This window comes from Bos javanicus, chromosome 22 (assembly GCF_032452875.1).
Source record: "Bos javanicus breed banteng chromosome 22, ARS-OSU_banteng_1.0, whole genome shotgun sequence".
Lineage (NCBI taxonomy): Eukaryota > Metazoa > Chordata > Mammalia > Artiodactyla > Bovidae > Bos > Bos javanicus.
Window position 1 is genome coordinate 55,481,091 of NC_083889.1, and position 21,905 is coordinate 55,502,995.

Here is a 21,905-nt window from a genome sequence, read left to right on the forward strand (position 1 = left end):
ATTCATGTCCACTGAGTCAGCGGTGCTGTCTAACCATCTCATCCTCTGTCACCCCCTTCACCTCCTGCCCTCAATCTTTCCCAGCATCAGGGTCTTTTCTCATGAGTCGGCTCTTCACATCAGGTGGCCAAAGTATTGGAGCTTCAGCATCAGTCCTTCCAATGAATATTCAGGGTTGAATACCAGCATTAGCTTAGAGAATCTAATTACAGTCAAACACAAACACTTATTACAAAACAGATTTTTTAAGTTGACCCAATATGGAGTTAGCCATGGCCTAAAATCTAAGTGTCTCTTAACTCTGGTCTTTTATTCCTTGGAACTCACAGCTGGTCATCAATGCTGCCTTGGGATTTGACACCTTCGTTGTCATGAGACACGGCCTGAAGAAGCCCAGGCATCAGGGAGCTGGGGACTTGTGTCCCAGCTACCCCATGGCGTCTGCCGACCTCCTGAGCTCATCGCTGTTTGCCAACATCCCTGGCTATAAACTCGGCTGCTACTTCTGCAACGATGTGGTGGCCCCAGGGGATGTAAGTGGATTTCTTTATTGTTTCAAGTATCTCCTACAGCCATCTTGCCCACCAGGGCAAAGAGACCCAGCTCTTTTCTTTAAGACTATTTAAAATATTGTCTTTTAACAAAGAGAAAAATTGTCTCATTTGGGGCGGTGGCATTATCCCTCGTGAGCCTTGCTTGGCATTATCGACTGTGGACAGCTGTGCCCCGCTCACCAGTGTCCCCAGGGTACTCGAGGGTTTTTAGAGTATTACCTTGTTTAGTTACCTAACAGGTCTATTTTGTTTTTCTTGGTACTCGCAAGACATGGTATTATGTGAGGCTGACTGATTTCTGCCAACAGTGAGCATCTGGCTGTGTGATAGAGCTTTATCGTGGAGGAGTTGTATGCTCCTGACAGCTCACCTTGGGTGGAACAGATCTTTGCATTCATGTCCATGACTGTTTCTCCACAGTCAACCAGAGACCGGACCTTGGACCAGCAGTGCACTGTGAGCCGTCCAGGACTAGCCATGATCGCAGGAGCCCTGGCGGTGGAGTTGATGGTTTCCGTTTTGCAGCATCCAGAAGGGTGAGTTTCCCATCTAGAGATGGCTGTTGAAACAAAGACAGCTTCTGTATCTCCCTTGGCCTTTTCTCAGTCTGACTTTTTTCTGAGAATTGTATTGTTCTTTCCACTCTCAAAAAAACAAGAATAAAAAAAAAAACCTGGTTTGATCCTTTGGGCTCAAACTTGACATGTGATCTTTGAAGCTGTGTCTCTGCATCCTTGTAGAACTGAACTCTCCTAGGGTTGTTTGGTAATTGATGATAAGGAAGGATAAAAATTTTCATAGGGGCTTTAGGACCTTCCTGCTTTCATTCTGTTAATATATTATTTTTGATCTTCTTAGCTCTAAGCATTTGAAAGGCAATACATGAATCACGTATGATAGAAGTTGGATTTGGCTGTGTATGTAACAGATCCGTCTTCAGTGACTTAGTCAGATGGAGGCGAGGCATTTTTCTCACGCAGCAAGAAGCTCAGAGGCAGGCACCAAGACAGGGGTTCCCATGTACCGTCAGAGACTGTGTTTCTTCATCGTGCACTCAGCCACTCTTGGCTTTCTTCCCTGTGCTTGTCCTATTGTGGTCACAGGATGAGTGCTCTGCCTTCGGGGTTGCTTCTCTGTTCCAGTTAAGAAGAAAGGAATGACCAAAGGATGCACATTGTGTTCAACTGAGGCTTCCCCGCCCCGCCACCCCACTTTTTTTGGCCATGTTCTGCAGCATGTGGGATCTTAGTTCCTAACCAGGGATTGAACCTGTGCCTCCTGAAGTGGAAGCATGGAGTCTTAACCACTGGACCTCCAGGGGAGTCCCCAAGGCTGACCCCCTTTAAATGGCTCTCCAGGAAGACTTATGCATTGATTCTAAAACTCGTGTATAACTTGACCTTGCCCTTATAACTGCAAGGAGGACGGACAAATGTAGCTCTTCGGCTGGGCACATTGCCTCTGAACGAAACTATGACAAGATAGGAAAGGAGAATGGACGTTGGGCAGGCACCCAGCAGTGTCTGCACACTCATTTAAAAATGAGTATATATTCTGTATATATTTCAACCCTAGAAGATACTGTTACTGTTACCTAGTTGAATTCATTTACTTTTGGTGTTATTTTCCATTTTTAAACTTTTCTCTCTGTGTCCTTGAGCTTCCATCCTAGGTCATTTTCCTTCTGCTGAAAGAATACCCTTTATCGTTTCCTTTAGAAATACCAGTGACAAAGATGTTTTAGTTTTTGTTTGTCTAAAGATGCCTTTGTTTTATGTTTATGCTGAAAAATATTTTTGCCATGTACAGAATTCTATACTGGTTCAGTTCAGTTCAGTCACTCAGTCATGTCCGACTCTTTGTGACCCCGTGGACTGCAGCACGCCAGACCTCCCTGTCCATCACCAACTCTCGGAGTTTACCCAAACTCAGGTCCATTGAGTCGGTGATGCCATCCAACCGTCTCATCCTCTGTCGTCCCCTCTTCTCCTGCCCTCAGTCTTTCCTAGCATCAGGGTTTTTTTCAGTGAGTCAGTTCTTCACATCAGGTGGCCAAAGTATTGGAGTTTCAGCTTCAACATCAGTCCTTCCAATGAACACTCAGGACTGATTTCCATTAGGATGGACTGGTTGGATTTCCTTGCAGTCCAAGGGACTCCCAAGAGTCTTCTCCAACACCACAGTTCAAAACCATCAATTCTTTGGTGCTCAGCTTTCTTCACAGTCCAACTCTCACATCCATACATGACCACTGGAAAAACCATAGCCTTGACTAAACGGACCTTTGTTGGCAAAGTAATGTCTCTGCTTTTTAATATGCTGTCCAGGTTGGTCATATGTTGAGAACATAATCATGTTGTCTCTAGCTGCCATTATCCTTGTTGAGGAGCAAGGTGTTCATCTCATCGCTTCTCCTTTGGTACAGTTGGATTTTCTCCCCCTTCCCCTGCCCTCAGTTGCTTTTATGATTTTCTCATTGTCTTTGGTTTTCAGGATTTGGAAATACTTACCTAATTCTGTATTTATTATTATATACCTATTTCTGTGTTTATTCTGATTGTGCTTTCTAGTGCCTCTTGAATCCACAGCTTGATGTTTTTCACCCATGGTGGAAAATTTTCCACCATTATCTCCTAAAGCCTTGCTTCTGCCTCTGCTTGATTCTTTCCTTTTGAGTCCCCAGCTGCATGTTAGAACCAATGATGCTATTTTCTGTGTTTTCTGTCATTGTGTCTTTCTTTGCTTCAGTCTGGCTGTTTGCTTTTTGGCTTATCTTCCAGTTTACTGATTCTCTCTTCTTCTATGTCTATTTGTTAAACTGTCCACTGAGTTTTAAATTTCATTATTATATGTTTCAGTTCTAGAATTTCTAGAAATAATTTGATCTTATTTTACACATTTCCTGTTCTCTGCTGAAATTGTGATTTTTTTTATTCTTTGAAAACATTTAATCATGTTTTCCTTTTAATTTTTATCAGATGTGCCCATTATGTGAGATCTCTAATGAGTGTGCTCCTCTTGTCTATTGTTTTTATCTCCTCATATACCTGTTTTTTTTTTTTTAAACAAAGCCTTTTTATTATGGAAAAATAAAGCATATATGAAAAAAGATTTATGTTATGTGTATACATACACACAAGCCATTTGTGTATATATAAAAACTCCTTTGTATGCACCATCCATTTTCAGTAATTACCAACACATGACCAGTCATCATTTATCTGTACTACTGTCCATGTTTTTTCTTCTTCCACTGACTTGCTTTAAAGCAAATCTAAAACATAGTACTTCGGTCATAAAAATGTATCTATTTGGTATGTATCTCCACTGTTTTTACATTTAAAAACAAAGGCAGTTCCCTAATATTATCACATATCCAATCAGTATTTAAATTTCCTCAATTTTTGCATCTGCTTGGCTATTTGACTGAGTCCTGGCCATTTTGTGAAAAATTATACAGATGTTGTGATTTCCATTTCTTCCTGGCAAACTGCTGGGCCAAGTGGACTGCCATCTTAGATCATCTTATCCAGTTAGCGCTTGTCTGTTTTCAGGCTCTCCCTTAGTCTGAGGATGTATCCCCGCCATGATCCCAACTTGAAGCCTGGGATGTTCTCCATGGCTCCTCCCTATGGGCAGACCTTAGCTCTAGACTGTACCATCAGCCCCATGAGTCGGTCAGGATCACTGTTCAGCCTCTGATCCAGTGGCCACTGCTTTTGGAGACTGGCGATCGCTTTCCGGGTGAACCTCCCCTGGCAAATGCCTAGGTTACCTCTGTGGGCTTCCTTTCTCTCACATACCTGGCTCTGTAATTCTCCCCTACCTTGGGAACTCTCCCATGCTTTCAAACACAGGTTTTTTGTAATACTTCGTCTAGCTTTGCTGTGTCTTCTCAATGGGAGGGCTGGTCCTAACCACCGAGTCTACCAAGGCCACACCAGTTATAAAAATGGTTTTCAGCTGATTCAGCTTTTTGATTTATTAAGCACTTAGCGCATTAGGCTTGCTTGTGAGAGAAAGGAAAGGAGTAGGCTGGCGTGTTTCGTCCCGCCTTGGCCCTGGGGCTCTTGGTAGGCTCCGTGTGCAGCACGCTGTGTCTGTGCCACATCATGGACGCAGAGACTAGTGCAGCTATGGTCCAGAGACCCTGCTTCTCCAAGCAAGGACCATCTTCCTTTATGACTTACAAACAGTAGAAGGAATTCATCTTTCATCTAGCAAATAAAAGTGAGACAAAAGTTAATTTAAAAAGAGTAATGTAAAAAAAAAGGAAGGAAAAAAGAAAAGGAAAGACAACAAAGGAAAGAAAAAGAAAATTAATCAACCATTTAAGAGTTTCTCGATATCTGTTAGAGGCAGTGCTATCAAGGTTGTATGGTAAAGTCAGACTGGAGCCAAACACATTTACATCTGACTGTGTGACAGATACACTGTGATTTATCTTATATATTTTCAGTACTGACATAGTATTTACCTTGTGTTATGCTTTATTCTAAGCGCGGTACAAATAGTAGTTCATTTAATCCTCATAGCAAACATTAGGAAAGAACTGTTATCTGTCCCATTTTCTTTCTTTCTTTCTTTTGTCCCATTTTTGATGGGGAAACAGAGGCATAGCCAAGATAACCATGTTGCTGAAATTCACTTAGCTGGTGAGCAGTAACCCTGGGATTTAGCTCAGCCCAGTTTGGCTGCAAACTCTGTCTTTAAGCACTCTGTTAAGATATGCTATTTGTAATACCGATATGGAAGAAGTGAATTTTTGAAAGGTTTGCTTTTCCGGTTGTTAGAAATCGACACGCCCATTCCACTTACTGTGTAACTCAGAGTCCTTCTGCGTGCTTGGAAAGACGGCCTCTGTAGTGTCGGTAGCATCAGTTCAGTTCAGTTCAGTCGCTCAGTCGTGTCCGACTCTTCGCGACCCCATGAATTTCAGCACGCCAGGCCTCCCTGTCCATCACCAACTCCCAGAGTTCACTCAGACTCACGTCCATGGAGTCGGTGATGCCATCCAGCCATCTCATCCTCTGTTGTCCCCTTCTCCTCCTGCCCCCAATCCCTCCCAGCATCAGAGTCTTTTCCAATGAGTCAACTCTTCGCATGAGGTGGCCAAAGTACTGGAGTTTCAGCTTTAGCATCATTCCTTCCGAAGAAATCCCAGGGCTGATCTCCTTCAGAATGGACTGGTTGGATCTCCTTGCATACGTAACTAGTATAACTGCTTCCAAGTTGAATGGAAACAAGCAGCTTTTTTGTCTTCCTCTCATCTTTGTCATCTCCCTGGCACCTGCGTTTTCTTGTGGCCCCCGGACAGGAAGCATTTGGGGTAAAATATTTCAGAGCTGGCTGCGAGTCCTTGACACCAACCCCACGTTGGCCACTTGGCCACCTTTGTTGTCGTCATGGGCTAGAACCAGGGCCCGTGTGGCTTGTCTTCTGTGACGTAAGGAGACTCCACGCTGCGGTTTGGGGCGGAGCGCATCCGTGCTGCCGCGCTGATTCCTCACTTTCTTTCTCCTTCCTGCACGCACTAGCGGGCACATCACCTCAGGAACGTAAGGTCAGAACGGTTTCTGTTTCAGAACGTCAGCAGTGTGCCCTGGTGTTTTACAAGACTCTTTCAGACAATGAGAATTAATATTTATTGACAAGTAGCCTGTGGCCACAAGCTCTGGTCTTTCTAACTTCAAAACACAGGCCTTTTTTTTTATCATTCTTCTACCTTTCTACCAGGAAAATTAGTTTTTTTGTGTATGTTTTTTTGTTTCCCTGGCTTATACTGCCTAGCAAAGGGTGTTTCGGGTTATCCTTATAAATCCTCCGCAGACCTCCTCTCGATCATCCTCATGGGAATTAAACATAAACTTCTCTGAAATGAGCAGCTCTCACCGTTTCCCTTTCTTAGGGGCTATGCCATTGCCAGCAGCAGTGACGACCGCATGAATGAGCCGCCAACATCCCTCGGCCTTGTGCCTCACCAGGTGAGTGAGCGGAAATGAAGTTGCAACTCCAGGCCCCCTCCCGGTGATGCAGCAGGAAAGTATTTGGGGGTCACCTTACCATGCCATCCTCCCAGCCCACCTCTCCTCCACCCTCCTGGGGCTCCTGCTTCCTTGGAATTTCAGTGGTGGTGTTTTATGAGCATGGGGAGGGGATCCTGGGCTGCAGAATGGTGACGAGAAGAAACCCTGGACGAACAGTACTATCCAGTCTTGATTTAGCATTTCTTGTGTTGACTCGGCTCCCGGATGGAGTAGAACGAGAGAGAACGGGCTCTGGAGCCAACCAGACAGCAGCGTCAATCCCAGCCCTGCAGTTATTAAAGTGGCCTTCCTTGGCCATGTCACCAAACTCAGAGCCTTAGTTTTCTTATCTGTAAAATATGGGCCAGAACACCGACCTCAGCTGGTAGTGGCAGAGATGAGAGGTGGGGTATAGAAAGGCCTCGGCGACAGCGCCTAGAGTGTCACAGCCCTCAGTTAATGATGCTGCCAGCTGTGTTGCTATTTGTTGTTATTATCGATTCCTTAGCCAAAGAGCAGTCTTTCCGGGCATGCACGGTAAGGCCATTAGAAGTACACAGTGCCACCAAAAAGTGGGACATCTTTTCAGAAAAAGAATCTGAGGCTTCCTAAGGAAGGCCCGTCCTGTGGAGAGTGAAAGGGAGTGAAAGAGTTAAGTTTGTGCTGCCTCTGCACCAGTGTTTGTGACCATGCTCTTGGAGGTTTTCTGGCCTTGGAAGTCATGGCTCTGAGCTCTGTGTGTGTGTGTATTTCACTCTGTAGCAGGAGGGCCATCTCTGAGGGCAGCAGCGCGCGTGCCCGACAGTGCTGTCTGGGGGCCGTGAGGACAGACCCCTAGATGGGCGCAGAGAGCAAGGTGACACGTGCCAACCTCACTCGCCTTTCTCTCTGCCTGCCCACACCTGCCCTGTCGTTTTCTGGTTGAGGGTCTGCATCAGAAGACAGGAAGTACTTGTCCACTTTCACGGAGAGAGGCAGTGGGTATGCTGAAATCCAAACCTCAGCATGGCGCTCTGACCAGGGCTGTGTCAAGGCTTTTTGAGTGGAAGCAGCCCTGGCCTGCAGGTTGGGAGTTGGCATTCAGTCACTAAGTCATGTCTGACTCTCTGTGACCCCATGGATTGCAGCACACTGGCCTCCTCTGCCCCTGCTGTCCCCAGCTGTCTGCTCAGATTCTTGTTCATTGATTGGTGATGCTAGCCAATCATCTCGTCCTCTGTCGCCCCCTTCTCCTCCTGCCCTCCATCTTTCTCAACATCAGGGTCTTTTCCAGTGAGCCGGCTCTTTGCAGCAGGTGGCCAAAGTATTGGAGCTTCAGCATCAGTCCTTCCAGTGAATATTCAGGGTTGATTTTCTTTGGGACTGACTGGTGTGCTCTCCTTGCAATCCAAGGGCCTCTCAGGCGTCTTCTCTCTTCACCTCCAGTCACCACGCTGGGCCACTTGCACAAATCGCCCGCCCCAGTCTCACGTTAGGTACTCACCTCCCAAGCCCCAGGGTCCGCGCCAGGCGCTGGACCTTGTGTCCAGAATTGTCTAAAACGATGAGGCTTTGTAACCGTGAAACACCATGCAAATGCGACTTTTCCAGCCTCCCTCGTTCAGGAGGGCATTTGTGTGACACGAATGGGTTAACCTCTGCAGAAACCCCTCAAGTAGGACCCAGCAGACCCTGCGGTGAGCCCCATGATGAGGAAGCAAGCTTCCAGAGCCGACCTCTGCTGAGGACCTGCTTACGTGAATGCCCACCCTCGCCTCTCTTCACAAGTCGCATTCCTCATCTGCTGCCCTTGACGTGTGCCCGCACCTCCTTTGCAGATTTCATGCTGAGAAGGGCCTTAATTAAATTTTCAGTCATGCCCCGCACCAGTTTCCGTCTTGAAGTTCTTGATGTTAAATTACCACAGTTGTAGTTTTCTTGGTGCTGAGGCCAGAGGGCAAAAAATAGTCTTTATAGAAGGGGTCCCGTGTCAAAATGCGTGCCCATGTTTTTCAAGTACTATGGCAACTAATCCTTCTCAGTGTTACTCACCCCCATGGAGCCTGGCGATTGTTTGTCAGTCACCCACTCTTCTACTTCTTTCTCCTCGTTTTCAAACGTCTGAAGGATTATTTTGGTTTTTGGCCATCTCTTCATTTGGCCTTTTCAAAGGCTGAAGGGTAATGCAGCCATATATGGGAAAGGCCCAGTGCGTGCGGGTGACTGCTTGCTTACATTATTTCAAGTGTCAAGCCTTTATTTTTAGCCACTTTCTAAAAAAGACAGTGGAGAAAGAACTTTACGATTATTCAGGGTTGTGTGGTCCCTATTTAGAGGCTTTAAATTTCTTCCCTCTTTGTTTTTTTTTCTTTTTGAAGTGGAGCAGCGAGTCCATGTATGCAACCATGCTTTGACTAGGAGACTGTCATTTCCATGAAAACACTGGGCTGTGTGCAGTGCAGACTCAGCACCCCAGCCCCCACTTCCTGGCTCTCCCAGACAAACGACTTCCTGTTGGAGAGGAACTCCCCAGCCCCTTGTGTGCTCTGTATACAGAGGGCGGCCCACGGCCTCCTGGGCTCGGTTTTCTCCATTCCCCAGAGGAGAGCGTTTATTAATTGGCCCCTGTGGAATGACATATAGTAGAAAAGCGATGGTCCTCGAGCGGAGAATCCCAAGGCCACCCACCCACTAGCCCGTCGGTTGTATAATCTGGGGAAGCTTGCTTCTCTTCCTGCTCTCGTGTCTCTGCTTTCCCCAGCGTCAGACCTGGGAGGCCTGGGGGTGACTTAGTCTCTCTGTCTGTGGGCCCACAGGCAGGATTTGGCTCATCCAGAGATTGGCCAAGTGCAGGAAAAGGCTTCATGAAGGCCCTGAAATTCAGTGATACCCAGCCTGGGGGGAAAAAAACCCAAAACCTCTTACTGCATTTGAAAACCGTGAAGAAACCATTTGAAGGTGAGAAAATAGGCTTATGGGTTTGTGCTTTTTAAAAAGCCTCCAGCCCATTGTATGTAGACGGGATTCTACAAGCAGATAGTCATGAGTATAAGCCCCTTTCTGTCTGTAATGTGTTTTCAATTTGTCATTTTTATCCACATATAAAATGCACGCTATCACACAGATCATGCAGTGTACAACTTGGATTATCATAGAATGAATACCACGTGTATGCCCAGCACACACATCAAAATGAAATCTTGCCAAGCACCCCCACAGCCCCTTTCATGCTTCTTCCAGCTATCATGGCCTCCTTCCCACACAGAGACAAGCATCTCTTGACTCTGAACACCTCAGGAAACTTCTGTCTCATTTTGAACTTTCTGTAAACGAAATGATATGGTACATGCTCTTTGGAGTCTGGCTTCTTTTGTAGAGAGAACTTTACTCTATAGAGAGATTGATCACTGTCCATCTTAGCATACTGTCGTTCCCTCTGCTGCTCAATGAGTGGGATCTTTTATTTATTTAATTTTATTTTTTAAAGAAGATTGTCTTTTTCCTGGCTCCTGGGGTCACGACTGAGTTCTGTGAGGTCAGACCCCTCCTTTTTCTGGTTCTTTGGTGGGAGGCACAGTTCAGGAGTTACCAAATGTAGAAGCCACTCCTGACGTCGCCAGGCAGTTGGTGTGCAGACTGGTGAGACAGCTGTGATGGAAATTTGCAGCCGATGTAGCTCCTGGTCGTCTAACTGGACATCCCTCAGAGAATGAAAGCGCCGTGGCGATTCGGTGGTCGTCGGAACACCACGGCCACGCGTCTAGCTGTCCTGCTCTCATCTGACTGTGGACGGGCCGTTCACCTTCTTAGTCCTTGTGCGAAGGTACTCTCGGTCCTCAGGCACTGCTCAGCGAAGACCCTGGACGGGTATGCCCCTCCTAGGGGTTTGCTCTTGCCAACCCCATGGTTCTTTTGGGCTCTTGAGTTCTTTCTTTTAGCTAATTTCAGAAAACTAGGACAAAGTCCAAACTAGGGCAGGACCCAGGGAGGGACCAGCCTGGGAAATCTCCCCACCCAGACGAAAGCTGAGCTAGAGCTGTGGGCTCCAGCTGCACAGGCCTGTCTGCACAGGCTGTTCCCCACAAATTCTCAGGCCGTTACCTTTTAATAAGGTGTCCGGAATTTTTTTTTTAATTTTTTAAAATTTATTTTATATTTGGCTGTGCTCAGCCGTCGTTGCTGCAAGGGCTGCTCTCTAGTTGCGGTACGTGGGCTTCTCGCTGCAGCGGCTTCTCATGTTGAGAGCTTTAGGGCCTGTGGGCTCCGTAGCTGTGGCTCCCGGGCTCTAAAGCACAGACTAAGTATCTGTGGTGCTTAGGCCTAGTAGCCCCATGGCATGTGAGATCTTCGGGACCAGCCATCGAACCCTCATCCCCTGTATTGTCAGGCAGATTCTTCACCACTGGGACCGCCAGGGACGTTCCAGCTTGGGTATAATTTCCTCAGTTGAAGGAGGTCACTCATGCCCCACAAGTTTTGCTCACCTGATAAGGCTGTCCTGTGTGGGAGGCCCACATGGCAGGGAACCTGAAGGCTCGATGATGATACAGATCCAATTAGAATCCCAGCTTTGCCTCTTCATTTCATTTTCATCAGCTCATTTGACAGAAGGGGTTTGAGGAAGTTCTTGCCACTTGTCAGTGTGACCTTGGGCATGTTACTGATCCTTTCTGAATTAAATATTTTTACTGGAAAAGGCATAATAATACACTGAGATTCATGTACAGGTTAAATTATAGTTTCTAAACACTAGCACACCCAAGAAGGGCATGGCAACCCTCTCCAGTACTCTTGCCTGGAGAATCCCCATGGACAGAGGAGCCTGGTGGGCTATATAGTTCATGGGGTTGCAAAGAGTCAGGCATGCACATGTGAAGAATCTTAGTTCCCTGACCACGGATTGAACCCACTTTCCCCTACATTGCAAGGTGGATTCTTAACCACTGGACCACCAGGGAAGGCCCTTCTTCTTTCACTTGTCATTAAAATGGTAAAGTGGGAGCTTATCTACCCTCCTAAAAAGGAAGTTACAAGGAATCTCGTAAAACTCCGGAAGTAGTGAGTGTGTAGGGAAGGGCTGGAGGGATTAGTCCCATCCTGCACTGTTTTTCCAAGGACGATGCTGGCTCGTTCCCAGCTTGCTGCTGCTGCTCCTCGGTGGCCTCTGTCTGAGAGTGAGCAGTGGTCAGTGGCAGTAGTTGGAGTCGTTGTCCGAAGCAAAGACCTCTGTGGTGCACCTAGGGTTTCGAAATCGCTAACCTCTGTTTTGGCATTGAATTTGGTTAAGACTCGTTTCAACATCCAAGAGCCTCACAGAGCTTGGATTTAGTTCTTACTTACGCAAACTCTAAGCTCCAGAAGTACTGCCAGGCCGCTGGAAGCCGGTGTGAGGTGAGAGCAGGGGGCCCCACTGTGGCTGCGGCTGTGCCTTCTCAGAGCAGCTGCTTCTGTGAAGCCGGTGTGAGGTGAGAGCAGGCCCCACTGTGGCTGCGGCTGTGCCTTCTCAGAGCAGCTGCTTCTGTTTGTTTCTGGCCTTGGACCTTCACTTCCCATCCAGGCGAGGTGGGCTTGGGTTCCACGCTGCTTTTAACTCAGCTTAGGTGTAAATACCACCAGGGGTGGCCCAATGCAGGGGACCCGTTCCTATACCTGATCTACTCATTTTATGGCCAATTGGGCATAAATGACCAAAGATAGTTAAATCCACTCAGACTCTGATAGCAGCCATCTTCATATTGAGTTTTTGGTTTTGGGAGGGTGTCTGTTTCTTTGTTTCTTAGTTCCTCTGTCTTTCTTCCTTCTTTTCTTTCTACCTTCTCCTTGCTTTTCAGCTTTCCCCCTACACTTTCGAGAGAAAGAACAGAACTCAGATGCCTGGCTTTGCTACTTGGTGGTTGTGGAATCTTGGGCAAGCCAAGCCACTCACTTAGCCTCGATTTCTTTGTCTGGAATACAAGGGAGGTCACAGGATGGTAGTGAGACCACCGTGAGGGGAGTATGTGAAAACACTCCACAGAGCCAGACACATGGATGTTGTTATTTAGTCACTTAGTCATGTCTGACTCTTTGTGACCCCATGGACTGTGGCCCACCTGACTCCTCTGTCCATGGGATTTCCCAGGCAAGAGTACTGGAGTGGGTTGCCAATTCCTTCTCCAGGGGATCTTCCCCACCCAGGGATCAAACTTGTGTCTCCTGCATTGGCAGGCAGATTCTTCACCGCTGAGCCCCCAGGGATGTCACAGGGATGGCGTGTAATAAATGTTGGTCCTCTGCTCTGTCCCCCTGCCACCATTTCCACGTGATGCCGGGACAGCCCCTCCTAGGCTGGGAGGGAGCCGTCATTTCTGTGGAGGGATTGGGGGTAGCAGGGGAGGCAGGACCTCACAGGCCACGTACCCGGGGGCCGCAGAAAGCCCTTGAAAAGTCATAAGCTGAGCGGGGACGTGGTCAGGTTTCAGGTTTGGCTGCTGCACAGAGAAAGACCGGAGGAGGTGTTAGTGGATCTGGGTATAGAGTTGGAGCCCTTGAGCCTTTAAGTGGAAGACAAGCCTAATCCAGGGGCTCCCACATCTGGTGCCAGACTGTCCTTGGGAGCCATGTCAGAATCCCCAGCCCCATTCCGGGTCCACTGCACGACAGCCTCCAGGGACCTTTGGCATTTTGAGAATGACGACTCGGCTTCAGTCTGTAAAAACGGCTTCTTGATGGCATCCTATGGGACAAAGTACATAGTCAGTCACGTTACAAGCCAAAGCCTGGTCTTTGAACATACATTTTAAATTTTGTGCTCCCACGGACACTCTGTCCTTCGGAAAGGGGCCTTGACTTCTGGTCCCAGGCAGACCCCCGCCCACAGCCAGAGGGGCTAATTAGACATGCACAGGTGCGCCTAATGGGTGGGGCCACCCCCCACTGTCCTGGGACCCACCCACCGGGGGAGGAGGGAGGCCAAGGAGCTTCCACAGGCTGTGCTCTGCGGCTTTTTGCTTTGTACGTCATCTCTGCGCGCACCTTTACTCCTCCTGAGGACGGGAGCATAAGGCCCTGTTCAGTTCAGTCGCTCAGTCGTGTCTGACTCTTTGCGACCCCACGGACAGCAGCACGCCAGGCCTCCCTGTCCATCACCAACTCCTGGAGCTTGCTCAAACTCACGTCCATTGAGTCGGTGAGGCCATCCAACCATCTCATCCTCTTTCGTCCCCCTCTCCTCCCACCTTTAGTCATTCTCAGCATCAGGGTCTTTTCAAATGAGTCAGTTCTTCGCATTAGGACCTGTTAGCCAAACCCAAATATGACCTAGTGCCTCGTCTCACTGGTGTTTGACAAGAGGATTTCAACTCAAGCTGCTTCTGCCCTTCGTGGGGTCAGGGGTGACAGAGGGCACGGAGCCAGGAAGCTGCAGGTAAGTGTCCTCCTAGAAGCCATCTTTCCTGGGTGGGGCTTTTAAATAATCAGGGGGTAGCAAAGAAATGGGCTTCCTTGAGAGCTCAGAGGGTCAGGAATCCACCTGCAATGCAGGAGACCTTCGATCCCTGGGTTGGGAAGATCCCCTGGAGGAGAGCATGGTAATGCACTCCAGTATTCTTGCCTGGAGAATCCCCAGGGACAGAGGAGCCTGGCAGCCTGTAGTCCATGGGGTCACAAAGAGTCAGACATGACTGCACGACTAAGCACAGCACAGCAGAGATACATATTGTAAAGCTGTTGTTTTTTATTTTTTCATAAAACAGTGTTTTTTTCCTCTAGAAGGCTACACAGGAAACTAATGCTGAAGGTTTGTTGTGTTTTTTTGAGGCAGAGGGGTTGGGAGCACTACGGACTGTATGCTTTTCATTTTGTACCGTTCTGTAATGTTTGGAACCTGTTAGTAAGGTTAACTTTTTTTTTAACTGATCTTTTTTGAGGTACAATATATGAGTAGTCAAATGCACTCATCTAAATATGCGGCTTAATGAGTCTTGACGGGTGTGTGCTCTGTGTGGCCACCACTGCCGCAGACGAGACCTGGAGCACTTCCGTCACCCCAGAGTTGACTTTGTGCCTTTGCCAGGGTAATATACCCACTGGTCTGATTTTCATACGGACCATTTTAATATTTCCTTTGTTCTTTTCAGTATTAAAGGGGGAAAAATGTCATCAGTGTAAATTAAAAAAAATAAAACATGCAGGGATGCAGGCAAAGTTTGTAGGCAAAGTAAAGGGCACCTCTTACCAACCACAAAGCTGGGTAGAGGCGGGTGGAGGGGGGGGTGTGTGTGTGTGAGATTGGCAGTTTTCCCGCTCTCTGGGGAAGGGGAATAATGAGAAGCCAGTATTATTCAGGGGAGGCTGTTTAAAATGCAGTTAAGTATGTAAATACTATATTTAAAAAATAGGGAAATGGGTTTAAGTATGCTGCGGGAGTACCGGTAATTTTTTGTTCGTGCTTTTGTTTTCTGTCATATGCTTGTTTTTATTATGGATTGAATCGGATTTTTAAAAAATAGCTGTTTAACACATTCCCCTGTAAGGAAAGATTGACAGCAGATATTAGTAATCAGTTAAGAGTTTAGGGTAAGCATAAGCAGTGTGCAGTCCCCGAAATGGAAGTCTGTGTCTTGAGCAGTGTCAGGAGGCCTTGTGTGGATGGACAGATCACTTTGTCAAGCCTTGTCATTTAGGCATTAGTTTAGACGTGGCTTAAGTAGCTGGATGTGATGGGGTTGTGCACAGAAAACGCGAAAAGAACTAGAGGCTTGCTGATGGATTCCCTAGGTCTTCTGACGTCTTACAGGTGATGGTGAGTGTATAGAGCAAACTTCTTATGCCTTTTTTTTTTTCTTTTATTTATTTAGCTGCCCGGGCTCTTCGTTGCAATGCATAGACTTAGTTGCCCTGCCCTTGGCATGTGGGATCTTAGTTCCCTGGCCAGGGCTCGTTAAACCCCTGCCCCCTGCGTTGGCAGGCAGATTCTTAACAGCTGGACCATCGGGACGTCCCCTTGTTATTTGTTTGGCTGTGATTGGAGCCTGGCCTCTCTCAACAGGTGCACTATGTTTATTCAGGTTTGCATCAGGTGCCTGGATTTTAGATTGCCCTGAGATTTCAGTGCCTATCTGTGGAAGGTGCTAAAATTTTAAGCGGCAACCTCTACTTCTTAAATTCTAAGCATTTCTTGTAAGACATTAGGGAATACAGAGCATACTGTGTGAGCTCAGTGCATTGGTAATACTGTGAATTTAAAACATTGTTGATGGAGATGGGTTTCAAATTACTTGGAAAATGTGAATGATGGGAAGATGGGGTGTTTTTTTTTTGGTTCATTTTGGATGAAAGTGAAAAGTCGCTCAGATGTGTCCAACTCTTTGTGACCCCATGGACTGTAGCTCACCAGCATCCTTTTTCCATGGAATTCTGCAGGCCAGAATACTGGAGTGAGTAGCCGATCCCTTTTCCAGGGGATCTTCCCACCCAGGGATCAAAGCCAGGTGTCCTGCATTGCAGGCAGATTGTTTACCATCTGAACCACCAGGGAAGCCCAATAATACTAGAGCGGGTAGCCTATCCCTTCTCCAGCGGATCTTTCCAACCCAGGAATTAAACTGGGTCTCCTGCATTGCAGGTGGATTCTTTACCAGCTGAGCTACCAGGGCGGTAGTTTTCTCTGGATATTTCAGACATGAATAACTCGATTGGCTTTTGGATGTGTGTGTTTCCTCATTCTTTCATTTCATAATTAATAATCAGTATCTGTTATGTGCACATCACTGTGCTATGGACAAATGCAAATAGTTTGACCTCTGTCTTGCCCTGTAAAAGCAAGTGAGGTAAAGAATAAAATTTTAAGTAAGTATACTACACAAGCTGATTCTAAAATTCATATGGCAAGGCATAGGACCCAGAATAGTGAAAGTCACCTTGAAGATGAACAAAGCTGAAAGACTCACACTTGCTGGTTTCAAAACTTACTACAAAGCTACTGTAGTCAAGACAGTATAGGGACTTCCCTGATGGTCCAGTGGTTAAGACTTTGCTTTCCAAAGCAGGGAGTGTGGGTTCGATCCCTGGTCAGGGTTTCCACATGGCCTCGTGGCCCCCCCCCCAAAAAAAAATCAAAATATAAAACAGAAACATTATTGTAACAATTCAATCAATACATTTAAAACAGTCCACATTTTTAAAAAGTGTAGCACTTTCACAAGGATAGATATATAGATCAACAAAATGGAAATGAGCGCTCAGAAATGAATCCTTTTACCTTATGGTCATTTTAGAGTTCATTGTGGGGAAGAAGAGTCCAACAAAGTATTGGAACAACTGGATTTCCACGTGCGAAGCATGAACTTGGACCCTTACCCCACACCACATGCAAAAATCACCTCAGAGTCACCTCACAGTGGATCATAGACCTAAATGTAAGGGCTGAAACTATCAAACTAGAAGAAAACACAGTCAGTCTTCATGACATTGAGAAGTGATTCATTATATATGATTTTATCAGAATAAACCTGTTATTTTCTCCACAGAATGGGAGAAAATATTTGCAGAATTATATATCTGTAAGAAACTTAAATCCAGCCTATATAAAGAACTCTAAACAGGTCAACAATAAAAAGAAAAATAACCCAATTTAAAATGTGGCCAGGACTTTCCAGCAGTTGAGTGGTTAAGAATCTGCCTTGCAATATAGGAGTCTCGGCTTCTGTCCAGGATTGGGGAACTAGGGTCCCCCATATGGCAGAGCAACTGAAACCGTGTGCGTCAATTACTGAGCCCATGCTCCGTAACTAGAGAGTGCACGTGCCACAACTGAAGGTCCCACGCCCCAGCGCAGTGAAGATCGCACAGGCAGCGACTAAGACCCAACGCAGCCAAAAAAAGGAGTATTTAGATTTTTTTTTTGCCAACAGGAGTTCCCTGGAGGTCCAATGGTTAAGACTTCGCCTTCCAAAGTGTGTGTGTGGAGGGGGTGGTGAGGGTTGATCCCTGGTCAGGGAGCTAAGACCTCACAGTTTCTTGCAGTGAAAAAACCCAAAACATAAAGCAGAATTAATGTTGTAGCAAATTCAGCAAAGACTTTAAAAATGGTCCACATCAAAGAAACTCTAATAAAATTTGGCTAAGAGTTTGAATCGATATTTCTCCAAAGAAAGATAGTATGAATGGTCAAGAAGCACATGAAAAGAATGCTCAATACTACTAGTTATTAGAGAGATACAAATCAAAAGCACAGTGAGATACCACTTCACATTCATTAGAATAATGGCTATTCTCAAAAGACACGAGGTGGAAAAATAACCCTGTTGCAGAAAAGAAATATGTGCAGTCACTTGGGTCCTCAAACTGTTAAATGTGTATTTTAGTTACCTTGTGATTCATTGATTCCACTCGTTTATACCCAGCAGAAATGTTCTTCAGCTTATGAATGGACAGACAAAATATGGTGTATCCATGTAACTGAATAATATTTAGCAATGGGAATGACGTACAGACACACGACACAATATGCCAAGTGAAGCCAATCATGTATGATTCCATTTATAGTCAATAGGCAAATTAGCCAAATCAGTAGAAATAGAAAGTAGATTTCTGTTTTTTAGAAATAGAAAATAGACTGAACAACAAAGGCCAGCAATGGCAGATTGTCTGGGGGGAGTTGGCTTTGAGCTTAGTAGCTGTATATATGAAGGCTGTGAAAAGATTGAATGCAAGGCATAATCAGAAAGGCAGGATGGGCCCAGATAGGGGGCCCTTAAGTGCCAGCATGAGGAATTCTCTGCTGTACTTTGTCACCCTATGCCTGATGGGGCTTCCCTGGTGGCTTAGATGGTAAAGTATCTGCCTGCAACGTGGAAGACCGGGGTTCAATCCGTGGGTCGGGAAGATTCCCTGGAGAAGGAAATGGCAACCCACTCCAGTACTCTTGCCTAGAAAATCCTATGGACGGAGGAGCTTGGTAGGCTATAGTCCGTGGGGTTGCAAAGAGTTGGACATGACTGAGCGACTTCACAGGAAGCTGATGGGGCTTCCCAGGTGGCGCCAGTGGTAAGGAATCCACCTGCCAATGTAGGAAATGGAAGAGAAGTGGGTTTGAACCCTGGGTTTGGAAAATCCCTTGAAGAAGGAAATGGCAACCCACTCCAGTATTCTTGCCTGGGAAATCCCATGGACAGAGGAGCCTGGCGGGCTACAGTCCATGGGGTCACAGAAGAGTGGGACACAACTGAGTACGCACAGGAAGCGGAGAGAAAGTGGCACACCTCAGAGCTGAGTCTTAGGAGACTCAGGCCACCCCAGAGTGTTGGGAGCTCACGCTCCTGTCGAGGGCCCTGTTAGGAGTCTATCACAGCCGGTGTGAGAAGAGGCTTTCATCTCTTACATTTCCTAAAACTGCAATTAGTTTGGAGTTCTGAGCTTTCTGATACCAGCATAGGCAATTTGCAAGGCCTCACACACAGATGTTATTCTACTTCGTTTCCTGGGAAAGTGAGTCACAGCTTCCTGGTAGAGAGCTGTCTGGGTGCTAAACAATGGTGTGGGGACCCCTGCACAGGCGCTCCGTTCACGGCGGCTCCTTTCTGTCGCTGGCCATCTATGCTTTTTGTTGACATTTTCTCTCTCCTTCCTTCCTCTCCTTTTTTCTCCCTTTCTGCTCCTAATTGGTTCTACTCTCTCCCTTCCCATGGCCTTTATCTCCACACCTCCAGTGTCTTGCAGATTGCCACTATTCCTTTGCACAACATGAAGTCTGATCTTAGCTATATGAAAGAAAAGACAGGAAACCTTTTCATGAAGCTTATATGGAACCATTGACATGTAGGCCATGGCAGTGAATATTTTCATGGAAAATAGGCTACATATGATGAATGTTTTTCTAGGTAAATTTAATGTGAAAGCCACTGAGATATGAGGAGACTCGCTCTGAGAATTTTTTCAGTCCTGTCACTTCAAGATCTCACGAGGACGTCAACATGTCCGTTTGCGGTCTGCGGTAAAGTCTTTGCTGCTGGTTTGCCATCTCCGGTTTTGGTGAAGCAGAGAGCAGACTCAGGGCCCTGCTTGGGCCTCAAGTACTGGCCTAGGAAATGGTCACCACCTTCCCAAGACACAGGAAACTCACGACTGTCCCATTTTCAAAGGTTCACCGCGAGGCCAACTACTTACCCCAGCTGTCTAATTTATCATTTCTACCAACCACTCTTTCGGTCTTGCTTTACACTGAAATCTCATCACGTATATATGACGACATTTAAAAGATTGCTGTGGGCATTTCCTTTAAGGTGAGATTTTCCCTTGATAAGTGCAAATGCAGCTAGACTGGTGGTTGCAGTGGAGTTAATCCACGCTGTGAAGGAGGTCTGTCTCCATAAAAAGTTGGCCAGCTTTTGTTGGGTTTTTTTGGGGGGGGGGTGCGGATAGCAGAGAATTGGTAGGGTGGCTAAAGGCAGCAAGAACTAGGGGTGGAATGGGGGAGGGGTTGGTGGTTGTGCTGTGTTCAAGTGAGGCTGTTAAATGTGTGGTGAGCCCTCATATGGAAGATGAAAGCTGTGCTGTCCTGAGAGGGAGGGAAGGGGGGAGCCCAGGCAGGTTTGGAGTTGGGGACTCACTTCTGAATCTTAGCGCAGTCACTCTCTGCTTGCCTGAGCCAACATTCTTCACCCTCCTCAGCCAGAGTTGAATCAACGGGACAGTCATCAAGATCAAATAAATTTAACTGGGAACAAGATTCGTGTTGTTTGGCTTCTTATAAATGTTGAGTCCTCTGGAGTCTTTAGAGATTTCACCAGATGTATTTTTAATAATATGATAAATATAAAGGACAGGGAAGCCTGGTGTGCTGCAGTCCATGGGGTTGCAAAGAGACTGACGTGACTGAGCAACTGAACAGCGATAACAAATGATAAAGTTTAAACTCTTCTTTTGGTATAAGTGTAGTTCTGGAGGTATAATATCTGAATACATTACCTGAATCATAGTTTGTGAAACCTGACTATATCTTATTGTTGTATAGTCACTAAGTCATGTCCCACTCTTTTCGACCCCATGGGCTGCAGCCTAGCTCCTCTGTCTTCCACTGTCTCCCGGAGTTTGCCCAAATTCAAGTCCACTGAGCCAGTGATGCTATCTAACCATCTTATCCTCTGCTGCCCCTTTCTCCTTTTGCTTTCAATCTTTCCCAGCTTCAGGGTCTTTTCCAATGAGTTGGCACTTCGCATCGGGTGGCCAAAGTATTGGAGCTTCAGCATCAGTCCTTCCAATGAAGAGTCAGGGTTGATTTCCTTTAGGATTGACTGGTTTGATCTCCTTGCAGCTCGTTTGACCTGGTTTGATCAAACTGGTTTGCTCTCCAGCACCTAAATTCGAAAGCATCAATTCTACAGTGCTCAGCTTTCTTTCTGGTCCAGCTCTCACATCTGTACATGACTTCTGGAAAAACCATAGCTGTGACTTTACAGTAGACCTTTGTCAGCAAAGTGATGTCTCTGCTTTTCAATACACTGTCTAGGTTTATATTGCTTTTCTTTCCAAGGAGAAAGCATCTTTTAATTTCATGGCTGCAGTCACCATCCACAGTGGTTTTGGAACCTGAGATCTGTCACTTCCCCTCTCTTTGCCATCTAGTGATTATAGCTGAAAGTAGAAATCTATCACTAAGTTGTGTCCGACTCTGTGTGACCCCATGGACTGTGTAGCCCTCAGGCTCCTCTGTCCATGGGATTTCCCAGGCTTAGTTCAGTCGCTTAGTTGTGTCCGACTCTTTGTGACCCCAAGGACGGCAGCATGCCAGGCTTCCCTGTCTGTCACCAACTCCTGGAGCTTGCTCAAACTCATGTCCATTGAGTCAGTGATGCCATCCAACCATCTCATCCTCTGTCCCAGGCTGATACCCTGTAAGTGGAAATCAGATGTAGTTCAGAATTTTATGCTCAGGGTGGCGCTGTTTTCCCATACTTTTGGTAATGTTTGCATTTTGTCTCTGTGGGTTCCAAGTCAGGCAAGTAACTCAATAAACATTTAGGACCATTTCTACCTTCTGTTGTTCACAGACCTTCTTACCTTGTGAGGCCCTATCCAATGCCATATCCTAAAAGTGCACATTTATCCTATATTCACTGTAACATACGTGAGAACTGCCGTAATAAACTAGCTGGCTGATTATATGTTTGAAGACATTTATTAAAACAATAGATTTTTCAGCTTTTTATGTTTTGGAGTCAGTTTGTGTTTAGGTCTCAGATATGTGCAAAGCTTGTGTGCCAGTTCTTAATGGGATAAAGGACCTGATACAGTTCTTCACAACTGATTTATTTAGCACAAATACGAAAGTACACTGAACTCCATTTTCATTAGTAATCTGTTCATA

At 46.3% G+C, this 21,905-nt stretch overlaps 1 protein-coding gene across 20 annotated transcripts in view; it reads left to right on the plus strand.

The window, feature by feature from the left end:
* Window positions 1-21,905, plus strand: part of ATG7 (autophagy related 7) — a 273,963-nt gene that overhangs the window by 81,750 nt on the left and 170,308 nt on the right. For 16 of the 20 annotated variants that reach the window (XM_061397104.1, XM_061397109.1, XM_061397094.1 and 13 more), the window contains 3 exons: window positions 330-533; window positions 975-1,090; window positions 6,463-6,538. In XM_061397104.1, the coding sequence (XP_061253088.1) occupies window positions 330-533; window positions 975-1,090; window positions 6,463-6,538 (396 nt within the window). The remainder of the gene's footprint in view (window positions 1-329; window positions 534-974; window positions 1,091-6,462; window positions 6,539-21,905) is intronic. The other 4 variants (XR_009732575.1, XR_009732577.1, XR_009732576.1 and 1 more) reach the window with 1 other exon arrangement.